The sequence below is a fragment of the Channa argus genome, chromosome 13 (genome assembly GCF_033026475.1).
Source record: "Channa argus isolate prfri chromosome 13, Channa argus male v1.0, whole genome shotgun sequence".
Taxonomy (NCBI): Eukaryota; Metazoa; Chordata; class Actinopteri; order Anabantiformes; family Channidae; genus Channa; species Channa argus.
In genome coordinates this window covers 13,512,656-13,527,543 of record NC_090209.1, presented here as the reverse complement: position 1 = coordinate 13,527,543, position 14,888 = coordinate 13,512,656, and the positions used below count along the sequence as shown (strand labels likewise).

The 14,888-nt window shown below is 39.2% G+C and overlaps 2 protein-coding genes across 8 annotated transcripts in view; one reads left to right on the top strand and one right to left on the bottom strand.

Annotated features, from left to right (window-relative positions):
* fmnl3 (formin-like 3) overlaps positions 1 to 6,975 on the top strand; it is a 32,040-nt gene extending 25,065 nt beyond the window's left edge. For 2 of the 5 annotated variants that reach the window (XM_067528260.1, XM_067528255.1), the window contains 7 exons: positions 27 to 156; positions 311 to 471; positions 641 to 742; positions 1,709 to 1,801; positions 1,904 to 2,027; positions 2,916 to 3,028; positions 5,343 to 6,975. In XM_067528260.1, coding sequence (XP_067384361.1) covers positions 27 to 156; positions 311 to 471; positions 641 to 742; positions 1,709 to 1,801; positions 1,904 to 2,027; positions 2,916 to 3,007 — 702 coding nt within the window. In that variant the 3' untranslated portion in view covers positions 3,008 to 3,028; positions 5,343 to 6,975. Of the gene's footprint in view, positions 1 to 26; positions 157 to 310; positions 472 to 640; positions 743 to 1,708; positions 1,802 to 1,903; positions 2,028 to 2,915; positions 3,038 to 3,558; positions 3,603 to 5,342 lie in introns of all 5 variants that reach the window. The other 3 variants (XM_067528259.1, XM_067528257.1, XM_067528258.1) reach the window with 3 other exon arrangements.
* Positions 6,976 to 7,013: 38 nt separating this feature from the next.
* lrp1ab (low density lipoprotein receptor-related protein 1Ab) overlaps positions 7,014 to 14,888 on the bottom strand; it is a 76,262-nt gene continuing 68,387 nt past the window's right edge. For 2 of the 3 annotated variants that reach the window (XM_067528252.1, XM_067528253.1), the window contains 13 exons: positions 14,752 to 14,858; positions 14,512 to 14,631; positions 14,223 to 14,399; positions 13,908 to 14,048; positions 13,650 to 13,823; positions 12,454 to 12,615; positions 12,040 to 12,211; positions 11,721 to 11,822; positions 11,564 to 11,631; positions 11,389 to 11,482; positions 11,213 to 11,251; positions 10,461 to 10,605; positions 7,014 to 8,847 (listed from right to left, as the gene is read on the bottom strand). In XM_067528252.1, the coding sequence (XP_067384353.1) occupies positions 8,710 to 8,847; positions 10,461 to 10,605; positions 11,213 to 11,251; positions 11,389 to 11,482; positions 11,564 to 11,631; positions 11,721 to 11,822; positions 12,040 to 12,211; positions 12,454 to 12,615; positions 13,650 to 13,823; positions 13,908 to 14,048; positions 14,223 to 14,399; positions 14,512 to 14,631; positions 14,752 to 14,858 (1,639 nt within the window). In that variant the 3' untranslated portion in view covers positions 7,014 to 8,709. The remainder of the gene's footprint in view (positions 8,848 to 10,460; positions 10,606 to 11,212; positions 11,252 to 11,388; positions 11,483 to 11,563; positions 11,632 to 11,720; positions 11,823 to 12,039; positions 12,212 to 12,453; positions 12,616 to 13,649; positions 13,824 to 13,907; positions 14,049 to 14,222; positions 14,400 to 14,511; positions 14,632 to 14,751; positions 14,859 to 14,888) is intronic. The other variant, XM_067528254.1, reaches the window with a different exon arrangement.

The following is a 14,888-nucleotide window of genomic DNA, read 5'->3' as shown; positions in this document are numbered from 1 at the left end:
CAGGGCCACTGTTTTTTGTCACTCAGTTGCTAGACACCAAGTCAACAGACAGAAAAATGACGTTGCTCCACTACATAGCTCTCATTGTGAAAGAGAAGTACCCTGAATTGGCCAACTTCTACAATGAATTGCACTTTGTGGATAAAGCTGCAGCAGGTGAGTTTGTACAAAACATTAATCTGTTGTTTTTCAGGAATCATGTGATAATCATGCATCATGATACAGGAAAGTGCGGTATTTTCACTTCTTTTGACACAAAAATTCTTAAAAAACTGTAAATAAGACATATTCTTTTCTTGACTCTGCAAAGTATCCCTGGAAAATGTGCTGCTGGATGTTCGAGAGCTGGGGAAAGGTATGGACTTGATCCGGAGAGAATGCAGCCTACATGACCATTCAGTCCTAAAAGGCTTTCTTCAGGCCAGTGATGCACAGCTGGACAAGCTGCAGAAGGACGCCAAGGCATCAGAGGTATCCAACACTGTCTTCAACTCCACTGGAAAATATGAAAATAGACATGAAGCAAATTTGTAACCCACATACGGCTCACTCACCTCTTACACACAACCAATCATTACTCTTAACTTCACACTGTGAACAAACATTGCTTCCACTATGGCACTGTCCTCCCTAATTCTAGGAAGCCTTCAACAATGTGGTGAACTACTTCGGAGAGAGTGCCAAGACGACTCCACCCTCAGTGTTCTTCCCTGTATTTGTGCGCTTTATTAAGGCCTACAAGGTGAGGACACCAAGCAGACTTAGCATCTATGTGTTTCTCTTCATTTCTTGTCTGGACATGGTGCAGGCTTGCCTGTAGGTCAGATTAGAAGTTCTGTGGTTTGTCTCACTTACAGTAGAGTTTTGGCTGCCTCATTGCCACAGGACGTGGCGCATAGTCAGAGGCCAAATAACAGGAAAGGCCAGCTGGGTCTGACTCTAGAGCTGCAGCTGTGGTGTTTAGATGGTCCCCTACCCCTCACACACCCACCCTCCCCTTTACCCCAGGACAAGCCTCGCCCTGCCCCACCACACAGTACACTTCCTGAGATTGTTCTCAGGTCTGGATTTATGGGACCTGCTCAAGGAAATGTGCAATAGGAGGATTTTTGTGTGTCTGTCTGAGTGTTTATGTGTGACTTAAAGGAATAGTTAGATATTTAACAAGTTTGCTTTCTTACTGAGAGATAAACAATAAAATATAAATAACTTTAGCCTGTGCAGGGAGATAAGACAGTCACTTGAAAGTTGTTTTTTGAGACAACAGAACAGACACCATCTGTAATGCTGAGTCCCCCATGTGTACATATGCAGTTAAACAATATCTCATTTCGCCCTTTAGACCTGCAACAGCAAACGTAAATATACAGTGTCTTGTCCGTATACTTAATATGACTGGAAACAAGGGAAAAAGACTCTTTGACAAACTTTGGCACAGCGTCTTATTTTTCATAAAGATATGCAAGTTGTGTAAATTTTCTTGAAAAACTGATGATGTTCCTTCCACAAAATGTTAAGCAATTACCTTTGGTCTATGCATAACGTAGTAGTAGTAGAAGTAGTCATTCTGTTGAAGTAGATTGTTTATGTCGACAAAAGTGGGTGTTTCCTGTTTATGTGAAACTTTTGAGATGTTTTGAGGCATGTTGACTTATTTAAAGCTACAGTTTCTTGTTGCTGAGTTATCTCTTTTTTGTCTTCCCAACAGGATGCAGTGGAAGAAAACGAACAGAGGAAAAAGCAGGAGGAAGCAATGAGAGAAAAGTTACTGGCTCAGGAGGCTAAACAGCATGACCCCAAGGTGCAGTCCAAGTGCATTGCATGTTTATTCAGTGCTAAATAAAGATTTGTGGCGCACCAGAAAACACAGTGCATGGTAAAAATGTCCTCTCCACTGGTTCAGGTCCAGGCCCAAAAGAAGAGACAGCAGCAACAGGAGCTAATCGCAGAGCTGCGGAAGCGACAAGCCAAAGACCACCGGCCCGTGTATGAGGGCAAGGATGGCACTATTGAGGATATCATTACAGGTGGGCCAGATAGAACCCTGAATGCACCTCATGTAGGTGCCAGCAGCCGTGGTCATCATGTGCCGAGGATGACTGTGGTCATTCACTGCTCAGATGCTTTGAAGTGCACCTTGTGCTATGTGGTCCAGACACCAGCAAATCTGGAGCAGAGCACCTAGCTATTTATTCCATGACATCCTGTTTGATTAGTGCTGAAATGTACAACACTAAAGCTACTGAAGCTGAGTATATAGACAGCCAGGAGTTCAAGTATGGATGCAGATATTCACTATCTAGGATCTTTATTTACTGGCTCATTATTTAAAATCACTATTAGTAGATATTGTATGTGATTGTAGCATTTTTCAATGTACTCCGATGATGTCTTTTTAGAAAAAAGAAATCCTAATGAAATTTGTGGGGGATTATGTGGATGCATTTCCTCAATGTACCACTAGTAGTCATCAAAGTCTTGACATTTTAAAATCCTACACATGGGAGCTTTAATGGAAAAAAAAATTTAAGGGCTCAGAATAGCACATAGGTAAATTCATGTTTTTGAATACACAATATTATATTATATATTCACAATATTTATTCATTGCCAAAATTGTAAATAATGTAAATGCTGCATTAATGCCATTTAGTAATGTTAATAATGCTCATATGCTACTACTATCACAGATGTAACAGCTTATTGTGTAACTCAAAGTGTCCTAATCGCCTAAAAACTTAAAGAGTTTTATAAGGTTTGCTTCCATAGAACTGTGATGTATACAGCACAGCTCCACTTTTCTCAGGTTTATTGTAGTCTGATGAGTGAAATATGAAAGTGGCTCACTGTCCCTCGTCACCAGAAACGCAGTCTCAGGTGTGACGTGTTTTCTCTCCTTCCCCCTCCTCCCCCAGTACTGAAGAGCGTACCCTTCACAGCCCGCACTGCTAAACGCGGCTCACGGTTCTTCTGTGAAGCCAACCTCTGTGAAGACGCCAACTGCTAGCCCTTCCCCCCTAATGCCAAGGTTGTCCAGGTGTCTCTTGTATGCCTCCTGACCACTGTGCATGCAGCATGATGCCTGTAACCCACCCATCCCCAACCTCTACCACTAGCACAACAACTGTGAACTAACTTGGGCCGTCATCTGTTGTTTGTGTTCTACCTAGGACAACTCCTATCAGGCGTCTGGTGATAGGAGTCAGCCAAACCTCTTTGCTTGACACATAGCTACTTGCTGAACAAAAGAGAAGTTGTACATAGTGGCAACATATTTTGTGTGTGAAAAAATATGTTGATACACATTCAGATATGACTGATTAGCTTAATCATGCATGACATTTAAAAAAAAGCTGTGCTTCATTATGGCATATTTCTAATTTAAGCTATTAATTCATGAAGCTGAATTCAACAATCTGACATAAAGAGGTTTGGCTTTTTTTAATGGTTTTATCAACAATGCCTTGTTTTAGGAAACTAACTTGTTTGGTGTTGGTTTTCCGGCTAACATGTGACTCTTCTTTCCTCAACCACCACTGTTTATTCTACCCCCTCCAGCTGAAAAGAAGATTAATGACAGTATTTGCCACTCCTAAGAGAGGGTAAGGAAGGTAGCCTGGCTGAAACCTGGCCTGCTTGGCCCTCCAGCCCCTGTGTGCTGCTACAGTGATGTCAGCTGCTTCAGCTAGTGCTTTGGACGCAAACAAAAAAGATGCTTTACAGCACTGAAATTTGCTTTATTACACAAGAGGAAACATGATTATTTAAATGAATTATAAATTGAACCAAAGATTGTTTATGGTTTTTGAGAAACTCGCTTGCACCAACAGCCATTAAAAACATGAAATCAGTTATATCTAAGACTTTGCCTCAGCGACCAAAATTCTGCAGCAGTTTCAAAACATATTTTTTAGTTTTAGCTGCATAACTATACAATTAAATATTTTCACTGTCATCTAATCCCCTTCTATTACATATCACAGTATGTGTTGCATGTTGTCCATTGTTCATTTGCCTCTCACCTGTCAACATCGTATGTCATGTTTTGTCTTTGCTAATTGTTGTCTGCAGTGTGCTAAACAGATATTTGGTCAACATGCTTTAAAAAATTGGATATATGCTCAATTGCCACTTTGTTAGGTACAATCTAATACAATCCAATACAGCAGCTCTGTCATGAACTCTTACAATGTTATAATGTCTCAGTTTTTAAGATGAAACTGTGAGAAAGGTGATAGTTCTCCTAATGTTGTGTCCACTGTATTTAAAATAAAAGAGCTGGCCAAAACACTAGAACCACCTGTTCTTATTGCACTCCAGTACGACTCCACTAACCACTTTGATCGCAATAATAAACAGAGAGTAGAATTTTCACCTTTCAAACTGTTTCAACTTAAAAACTGTGAAATTATAACATTGTAAAAGTAGAATTTATAGCAGAGCTGCTTTATTGGATTGCATTAGAGTCTACAGGTGTACCTAATAAAGTGGCCAGTGAATATATATAGATAAACACATCCTTTATCACATTTGTTATGTTAGAATAATTCAAGAATTACTTGTTTTATTTTATTTTAGCAGCTCAGGCATCTTGACTGTTGCTCCACAAACTGAAGAGCTTGTTGACCATTGTACTGTAACTGTTGAAATAATGGCTACAGTTTTTGTATTGCTGCATTATTTTGATTCAAATTTGCAATGGCTACTTTCCCAAAGTCTTGAATTTCTCTGTTTTGTAGTTCATTGCTGCCTGTTGAAATCCAAGGCTATGGGAATGTGTTTAATCGGCATTGTTTATGCCCTTGTGCTTATTTTATATTTATAATAACTAAAATTCAACCACAGACATTACTGCAGATTTTCTATGATTGTTTGGCTGAAATACACTACACTGTACATTCAGTTGGCTGTTTATTAGCTAAGTCTAATGCAGTGAAAAACAACAGTCCTTCAGGTGATAAGGTGTTTGTGTTAAAAACTGTTAAAGAGATGTAGGTTTTCCTGCATGATCACTTTGGAGGATGTTGTTTGTGCTGCTATTGAACTGTATTGCATTATACAGAGAAGTGTTTATGTTATTTAGCTTACGCTTGCTAATATAAACAGTATATAGAGAGACGAAATAATTGAAACACTTTTACTGTAAACTGAAACACTGTTCATCAACTGTAAACTGTCAACTGAGTGTATGTCTGCCTCATTTATAGCTTAAAGCACCACAATAAAATCAAAAAGAAAATAAAGTGTGTAGAAGCAGGTTTGCAGTTTGACCTTTTGGTCCTCTAACATGTGTGTCTCCCCCCACTCCCGTCTCTTACCCCTCTCTCCTTGCCTACTCACAGATCTCCGAAACCAGCCTTTCCTGCGAGCTGACGCATTGATCCGGAGCGGGTGGAAGAGACCCTAAACCACTTATACGTCACTTATACTCCCCTCCCCATTATAACCCTCCTCCCTGTGTCCTGATGGTCCATCTCAACCCTGAGGCTGCTGATCACAAAGACTGATGAAAAGGGAGGACAGGACAGAGCCCTTGTTTTGGCTGGGTAATTTATTTATTTATGGAGGCCCTTTACAGCCACTTAAAGTGATCAGGCATAGTAACAGAAGCACAATGGATTACCCCTCTCTAACAGCAAGCACACAATGACTTTCCCTGCACTGTTGGAGGACGAATGCGTACACACAGGTGAGGTGAGCTGAGGAATGGCAGACCACGAAGCAGGAACAACAGTACTTCACTAATACATGCCTGCTAACATGTGGATATTACTCCCAATGCGTTAATTCCCTCACATTATGCAGTCACAGGCGGACTTAGACTGGACTTCCTAAAGTGGAAGAGGCCAAATCTGCTGTTGGGATGTTAGCCTTAAGACATTATATTAAGACATTTGGGGACAGTTTCCTGACATCAAGCGAAGTCAGCACATTCAATCAACACTTAATATTGACAGTGATTTATATATATTTCTTCTATCTGGATGGAAAAAGCATCTATCGTACACTAATGTTTTTATCGGACAAGCTAGTCATACCAAAATTTCTCAAATGTCTCATGTTTTGCTGAAGAAGTGCCTTTTTATGTAAGCAGTGTTATTGCTCATGAGTCAGTCATACATTTTTTTTACATCATCTACATTTGTTAAAAGATTGTATTTTTATTGCCTTGTACTATAACATTAGCCTTTAATACTGACAGAATACAGTATGCAGACATTGATGTTTCCAGCTTTAAAGGCATAAATGCCGACAAGGTAAGGGGAATAATTGTTAGGATTAATCTTGTATTTCACTCTAGCACATCAGATGTCTTTAAGGTTTTGAAATTAATTGATTTCAACAATTGAAATTAGAGTCTTTGTACTGATAACTGAATGTTAGACACATTGACAACACTTTCAGTCACACTTTGGGTGACATTTAGGAAGTGACAACAATATGAAGAGGGATCAGTGTGGACTGCTGTTTATGGGCCCATATGATGATAACCTGCAATAGATGTGGTAATGGATGAAGGACATTCCTGTGAGGTCTTAAGGTTTAATTGTCTGTTACATAATAGATGATTAGTTATTTCCTTACATAAACTCTTTTCTAATAAGACAATGAAACAAAGGGAGCATACATCTTAACACTAATTAATTTGGCATAACATTGTATGAGACACTACTCTGTAAGTGAACATTTATTTTAATGTACATTGAAACTATGATGGTTGCTTTTTGGAAACATTGATCTATAATATTGTCTATTGACTGAAGGATGAAACTTCCGTTTAATAAATAAGATGAATAATAAGGCTATAAGACCCAAGGCTGTAAGTACAATGTTGTGTATAAGGCTATTTTACTTTTATGAAGCAACATTCAAAACAAGCAATTTCTACAAGTTCATGTTTTATTTTTTCCATTTTTTTGGATATCTGATGTTAATTAATGATGTACTTAAGCAAAAAATAATGAACGACTGCTTTCCCTCTTTCTCTTTCCAAATGACCAACAGAGCCACTGTACAGTTCTACTATAAAAATCCATTTAATTTCTTATATCAAAAAGAAATAGAATCATAACAAAACAATCAGAACCACAAATATCCATGTGGAGGTTTTTGAGCCAAAAAAGGTTTCCCAACTGAAAGGAGATTATTCTGATTTACATGGTCAGGTGAGATATCTACCAGAGCAGGATGTTAAAAAAAGAAAAGAAAAAGTGAATACTGTTAACAAGTGAGGGGGAAAGCCAGAATGTTTCCTTTAGGATGGCAGATTGAGAGCACCATGCAGAATGATGTGACAGGTTTAGCTGATGAGCTCAGTTAAAAGCAGCGTGGTGAGTAGTGTAACACACACACACACACACACACACACAGAGCAACACTTTTTAAGACTAAAACCCAGGCAGACAGACTTTAGCATCAGCAGCAAAGCAAAGGAATTAACAAAGGAATGCTTATCAGGAAGCTCATCTGTCTCCTTCCTGTGCTTAACAATGAGCATTAACCTAAATTACACGTCCATGTAATTACAAACAATCCAAAGGAGAAAAAAAACAACCTCCCACAGAAGTATGTACCATTAAATGGTCTCCATGTCCATTCCTGAAAGTACATTTACAATCAAAAGACAAGGAGCAAAAAAACTAAATGTAACCATTCTCAGCTAATTATTTGTAGCAGATAGTTTTTCAGGGAGGACTGGAAATTCACTAAAGTTTGCCGTCACTCCACTTCATTTTCTAGAACAGTTTCAGAGCAACATCCAGCTCCTGCCCAGAGTGTCCTGCGGAAGTCTAAACCAAGGCCACAGACAGCCATCCCAGAGTTTTGATCCTGGAATGTCAACTTTATTACAATCATCTTCATCCAGCGCACTCATACACTGACTCATTCATTGCTGACACAAAGTATGTCAATTATACAATGAATTAAAAAAAATGTTAAAAAGTACAGACTGCTATTTGTAACTGATGTTTGTATTCCTGGGTATATTTTCAAGACACTTTGTTAATAGGTTTATATATATGTAAATATATATAACTTTAGCCTGTGCAAGGAGATAAGACAATCAATTGAAAGTTGTTCTTTGAGACAACAGAACAGACACTGTCTGTAATGCTGAGTCCCCCATGTGTACATATGCAGTTAAACAATATCTCATTTCGCCCTTTAGACCTGCAGCAGCAAACGTACATATACACATAATGTGAAAGACTAAACTAAAGTAGCATCCAGGCAGCATTCATAGTGAGCACTGACACTTCTCTTGTTCATTTAAAAACAAACACTTGGCAATTTTTTCTGGGATGGAACAATATTCTTTTTTCCATATACAATTCATACAAAAATAAAAAATTAAAATTGTTCCACTGCCATTTGTATCTCTCTATCTTTTCCATTTGCACAGAGGTAGTGGCTATATGCATGACAAGTGAAGAAGAATTGTGAGGAAAAATTAAAAGAACTAAATAAATGTCTATAAAATGGTTCCTTTTTCATCGCCAGAGGCTTTTTTTTGTCAAAGAACAAAATATAATACTGCAATCACTTAAAAAAGTAGTCCTTCATTTTATACATTTTATACAGTGTTCTTGCTTTTTTTGTTGTTGTTGCTTTTCTTTTCAGTTGGTAAAGGCATAAGATGAGAGAGCTTGTTGGCTCAGCACTAGGTTGGGCGGGGCAGTATTGGCAGAGTTCAATCCATGCCGAGGTCTACGCCAGCGGGTCACTCATGTCCTCATCGCCCTGGGAGAGAAGCTCCTTTTTTTCATCTGTGCTGGCCAGAGAGTTGCGGCTGTTGTGGGCGCCCATGTAAAGGGTGGCATACACTGGGTTGGTGAAGTTGGTGGGCTGTGGAGCAAAGGAAATTACATGGTGACATGGTTTAAATATAAAAGGAGAATTCACTGCATTATGTACTATAAAAATTTATTCACTGGTAGAAACTGCTGTCAACAAACCTGGGGTGATAAAAAAAACTGAAATGATCTGGATATTACAGGAATTGAAAATACAACCCTAATTCCAAAAAAATGTGGGAGGATGTGTAAAATAAAAAAAAAAAAAGGAATACAATGATTTGCAAATCTTATCAACCCAAACTTTATTTACAATAAAACATAACCAACAGATCAGATGTTGAAACTGAGAAATGTTACCATTTCATGGAAATATTAGCTCATTTTGAATTTGATGCCAGCAACACATCTCAAAAAAGGAAAAGTAATTGCAACAAATCAAAAACAAATGAAGGATCATTTGACAACTAATAAGGTTAATTGACAACAGGTCAGTAACATGACTGAGTATAAAAGGAAAATTTCAGAGAGGCAGAGCCTCATGAAAGTAAAGATGGGTAGAGGTTCACCAATCTGTGACAAACTGTGTATAAAAATGTATAAAAACATTTTATACATTGTAAAAAAAAAGCTCCTCAATGTAAATTTGAGAAGACTTTGAAGATCCCACCATCTACAGTATATATTATCATCATAAGATTCAGAGAATCAGGAAGAATCTCTGTGCACAACGGACAAGGCCGAAGGTCAAAGCTGCACTGCATTAAAAACAGGCATGATTCTCTGCTGGAAATCACTGCATGGGCTCAGGAACACTTCCAGAAATCACTGTCAGTGAACAGGGTTCACTGTGCAATCCACAAATGTAAGTTAAAGCTGAATCAAGCAAAGACGATGCCATATGTAAACACGATCCAGAAACATTGTTTTGTTCTCTGGGCCAACGCTCATTTAAAATGGTCTGAAGCAAAATGGAAAACTGTTCTGTGGTCAGAATGCTTTTTGGAAACCACGGACGCCATGTCATGCAGACTAAAGAGGGGATGGAGCATCCAGCTTGTTATCAGCAGACAGTTCAAAAGCCTGCATCTCTTATTGTGTGGGGGTGCATTAGTGCCTATGGCGTGGGCAGCTTACATATCTGGAAAGGCACCATCAATTCGGAAAAATACATAGAGTTTTAGAGCAGCATATGCTCCCAGCCTGAGAACATCTATTTCAGGGAAGGCCTTGCAAATTTCGCAGGACTGTTAAGCAGCTAGAATCCTGCATCAGATGAGAATGGGACAACATTCTTCTCCTAAAACCTTAGCAACTGGTCTCTTCACTTGCCAGACGTTTACAGACAGTTGTTAAAAGAAGAGGGGATGCCACACAATGGTAAACATTGCCCTGTTCCAACTTTTCTGAGATGTTTTGCTGCCATTAAATTTAAAATGAGCTAATATTTTCCATGGAATGGTAAAATGTCTGTTTCAACATCTTGATATATAGTTTAAATTATATAGTGAATACAATATGGGTTGCTGAGATTTACAAATCATTGCACTCTGTTTTTGTTTACATTTACACTTCCTCCAAACTTTTTTGGAATTGTGGTTGTATTTGTTTTTTGTGATGTTGATGTGCTGACCCTTTAAACAAAAGGGTGTTTTGCTTTGTTACCTTGTCTGGATCCAAAGCAAAGTCTGAATCAAGGAGTTCCCCAGTTTCATCGTCAGGGTCTCCTTCGTAGATTTTATAGGCAGGATTCCCAATCTCAACATTCATGGCTCCATTTGTCATTCGGTGGTGCTGGAAGCCCTTGGCACTGCAGAGGGAAATAGAGAAACAAATTGACTGAGCAATAGATCTAGCCTTGTTAAAAGACATTTTTTACGGAGAGCCCATAAATCAAATTCACAGTAACCTAAAATTGTCACAACTTGGCATAAACCAGGTACTGACTCAGCACCAGCTACACACAAACAAGACAACATATATTAAAAGGTTATCAAAAGAGCTTTTTGTCAAAAAGTCATTTGATCAAACCCTATAATTATACTGCAGCATGTCTATTGTGCAGAATGCTGGATTTCCACATTGCAATTATTTGTCTGTTGCAAGCATTTACACTTTTCTAATGGATGCACAACTGTAAATTTTGCAATGCAAGCATATAGTCAAAGTCTAACACTTACACATGTAAAGACAGGGATGTATGAACATACAGGAAGGACAAAAAAGTCCAATATTTTGTGCATGACTGGAAAAGTTAAGTCCCTGCGTAGGAAAACACAAGGAGGCAAACAGGAGATGGCAAGCAAGGACAAGACAGACAGATTTCTTTGTTGACCAAAAGAATGGACAAACAGACTGACAAAAAGCATGGTCAATCTGAACTGAGATTAGGGAAGGGGGGGGGACACTTAAGTTACCGCAAGGACTGAGAACGAGATTTGCCTGGCCATAGAGACCTGGGAGACAGGAAATAGTAGGTTATCAAAAGGTAAGAGAGAAAGAGAAAGTAGAAAGTATAGAAAGTATAGGTGTGAGGAGCAGATGAAGATGGAGTTCGAATTAAAGAAAAAACAACTCTGAAACCGGGACCTACCCGCGCATTCTCCGCTTGTACCACAAGATGGCACCAACTACCAGTAGTGCCAGTAGCAGCAGCAGAAGCACTGGGATGACGATAGGGGCAGTACCTGTGAATGGGCAAATGTGAGCAAATAGGAGCAAAGTCATATCTACTTTCAAGAATCTCAGGGAGGAACTCTGTGACTTACTTCCATTTGAATTAGAAGGATCCACAGCTGTGACTTCACATCTGTATCCTGTCCATCCAAGGGGACACCTGGACACAAAAGTAGCAACAATGTGTGTTTATGTGTGTGAGTTAAAAAGCCAGAAAAAATAGTGATGGGCCTGGGTGTCATATCTTACCTGCACTGAGGCAGCAGCGTGCGAGAGTCCACAGAACATTGTCCCTTTGTGCAGTATTCCTTACAGGAATAGCAGCTAGGTTGGGTCTGACCATTGGGACAGCTACAAAAACATACACCAATGGATATTTTATTAGATTCCTTAAAAATATCCCCTCACAGTATTAAAAAAGCAGCATTAATGAATGCAATGTTTTCCACTTTCCAATCAGTGTTACCTTTACGGAGTGTGAATAGACTGAGTAGTACAAAATACATGTCAAACATTTGCAAATCCATGTTGGATTTACTTTAAGCAGAGGCTCACATAGTGTACCGACCTGCAGGAAACCTCCCCTGAGGATGGTGTCAAACACGTGCCCGTTCCACAGAACTGACATTTGTCCAGCTCACACTGTTGTCCGATGTATTGAGTGGGACACATACACAGTTTGGTGCCGTTGGAAGTTTCCAGGCAGGTTCCACCATTTTGACAAAACCCTTCACATGTACCTGAGCAATAGGAGAGAAGACGTATGAGTACGGTCATGGAATCACATTATCCCCCATAGGGTTAGTAGTGGTGGACTCTAAATAATGAACAATTCTTTTGCTTGTTTTAACCATGGTATGTTTTGTAAATACTGCATAACAAAGACTAAATGTACATGAATGTAAATGGCTATTTAAAAAATAGCCATAAAAATAGTAGAGGTAAAACCTATGTAGCAACATTTGAAAATGCGACCACATACGGTACTGGCACTGATCTCCCGGGTACTCTGATGGGCAGCTACAGCTTGGCTGGTTGCCCATGTTGACTGAGCAGTTGCCCCCATTCAAGCAGTAGTCCTGACAAGTGTGGCGGTTGCATGTGGGTCCTGTGAAGCCTTTGGGGCATCTGCAAGTTGGAGCACCTACAACAGGTATAAAATGACTTAGGTGGTAAAAAAAGAGCTGCACATATTACATCTTCTTACAGGCATATGATTTTACCCAGTTTCCAAAATTTTATGTAATAATATACACGGGTTTATGTATAATGAAATAAATGAAATACTAGGAAAAACTGAGAACTGCAGACATGTGGACATCACTTGGTTCACGCACTCTCTGCGACAGCTTTTTGGGTGGAAATTTCAGAACAAACAAAACATGTTTGCCTAGATTACTTAGCAGAGTAGATTTTCTTATGATTTCTTCATTTCTTATGAAATCGTAATATGAAAAGACATAAGATGACTTAATAATTGACTTATTAGATGCTTCTTTGCCACAATATGTTTGTTTTCCTGAATAGTTTGGGTTTTCCCACCCACAACAGATAAAAGAAGACAAAGAATTTACTGCCACATTAGTGGCCCTGACGTTATAGCTTCAGCAAAGTTGTCTTCATGCAAAGACATTGATAATAAAAAGGTAGAAAGTTTGACATGTTCACCATTTAGGTTTAGTGTCTTATAAAGCCATACATTTTTAACCAGCACTGACCACAAAGGAATGTGGACTTTTGCAGATATCTGGTCATAAATCTAAGTATTAGAAAATGAGATGTCAAAGTGATTACAGTCTTGACCTAATTCATGGCAATCCTTCCAATCCAATCTTATAACCCAAGATTTCAAGCTCATAAAGGAAAAAAGGTCAGGTTATCACCCAAGTGCTCATGAAATAGTGACTGTCCGTTCAATTTCATTTGGATCCAACAAATGGTTGTCAAGATTTTTAGTCTGGACTGAAGTTGTGGCTCCAATGTAAAGAGCCATGCCACTAGGCTGGCTATAAGTCATTACTATCATTAGTTTGTTGCTTTCTGATGATATACTGTGAAGAGTTCACAAAATGACTGCTAAATTAAAAGTTAATAAAAGTATGGGAAAGTTAGATGTTTACATAACAGCAAGTCTATAATAAATAATCTAGGATTATATAAGTGTGTTTTGTGATTTACCCGTATGAGAAGCAGTGCATGTGCCTCCGTTCTTGCAGTAATCCCTGCACTGGTTGATCTCACACCTTTCTCCAGTGTAGCTGGGCTGGCAACGACACTTTGCCACCTGACGGGCATTGAGGAAGCAGCTGCCGCCATTCTGACACTGAATATCACATGGCCCTGAGGGGGGAGCTGCAGAGATAAAAGTGCTATTATTTTCTGTTTGGCTGTATGCATATATGTGAATTGATAGGTACCGTATGTATGCAGACTTACAGAATGGTGACTGGGTGGGGCTTGGCCTCTCTGTACATGTGCCGTTGTCGGCCACATAGTTGTTAGGACAGGTACACACTGGTCCACTGGGGCTGAGCAGACACAGCCACTCACATTTCTTCCTGTCACATGGGTTAGTCACTGATGTACAAAGAAAGAAAATATCCATTAAGAAAATGGCATGCATCTTGAAATATGTGTGTTTTTCATTATGTGTAGTTTAAACTATTGACATTACATTTTTTTTTCTAATTCCCTGGAGACTCATTGAATAAAACCTGCAACATTTCAAGAAATATAATGTCTGATACTCACTCTCTGGTTGCTTGTAACGGTGGTACAGGACTATGTCGGTAGCATGGTTGATGCCTGTGGTAAGGTTCTCCATGGAGCCTTTGCCAAACTTGTTTACACGGAAGACAAAGTTGTTGACATACGTGACCCCATAAATATAATCCTCAAAGATATCTATGCTGAAGGGATGAAGCAAGTCTGGAAATGAGAGAAAAGAAAATAATCAAAATAGAATTATAGGCAGGTAACATGTTAATGGCAGATGGCTAAACTTGCAGGTTTAATTTTTCCACTGTACAAAGAACTCAACTGTTTTTGATGCCAGAAACAGCAATGACAGGGTCAGAGCCATCCAAACGCACACTGCCAATCACTGACAGCTTAGCGTCTGCCCAGTAAAGACGCTCATTGAAGTAGTCCACAGCCAAACCTGTACAGGCAGAATAAAAGGGCTTTTACATAAAGACATGATAACCTATACAGAACCGAAGGCTGTGATTCTGCTTGGCCTTCAGGGTTATGATAAACCATACACTAATACATTACCAACCTGTGGGCCACTGGATGTTCTCATGCACTAGAGTTTGCCTCAGAGTGCCGTCCATGGCAGCTGTTTCGATTTTAGGATGGTTTCCCCAGTCTGCCCAATACATGGTTCTGAGGGAAAACAGAGGACAGACAATTATC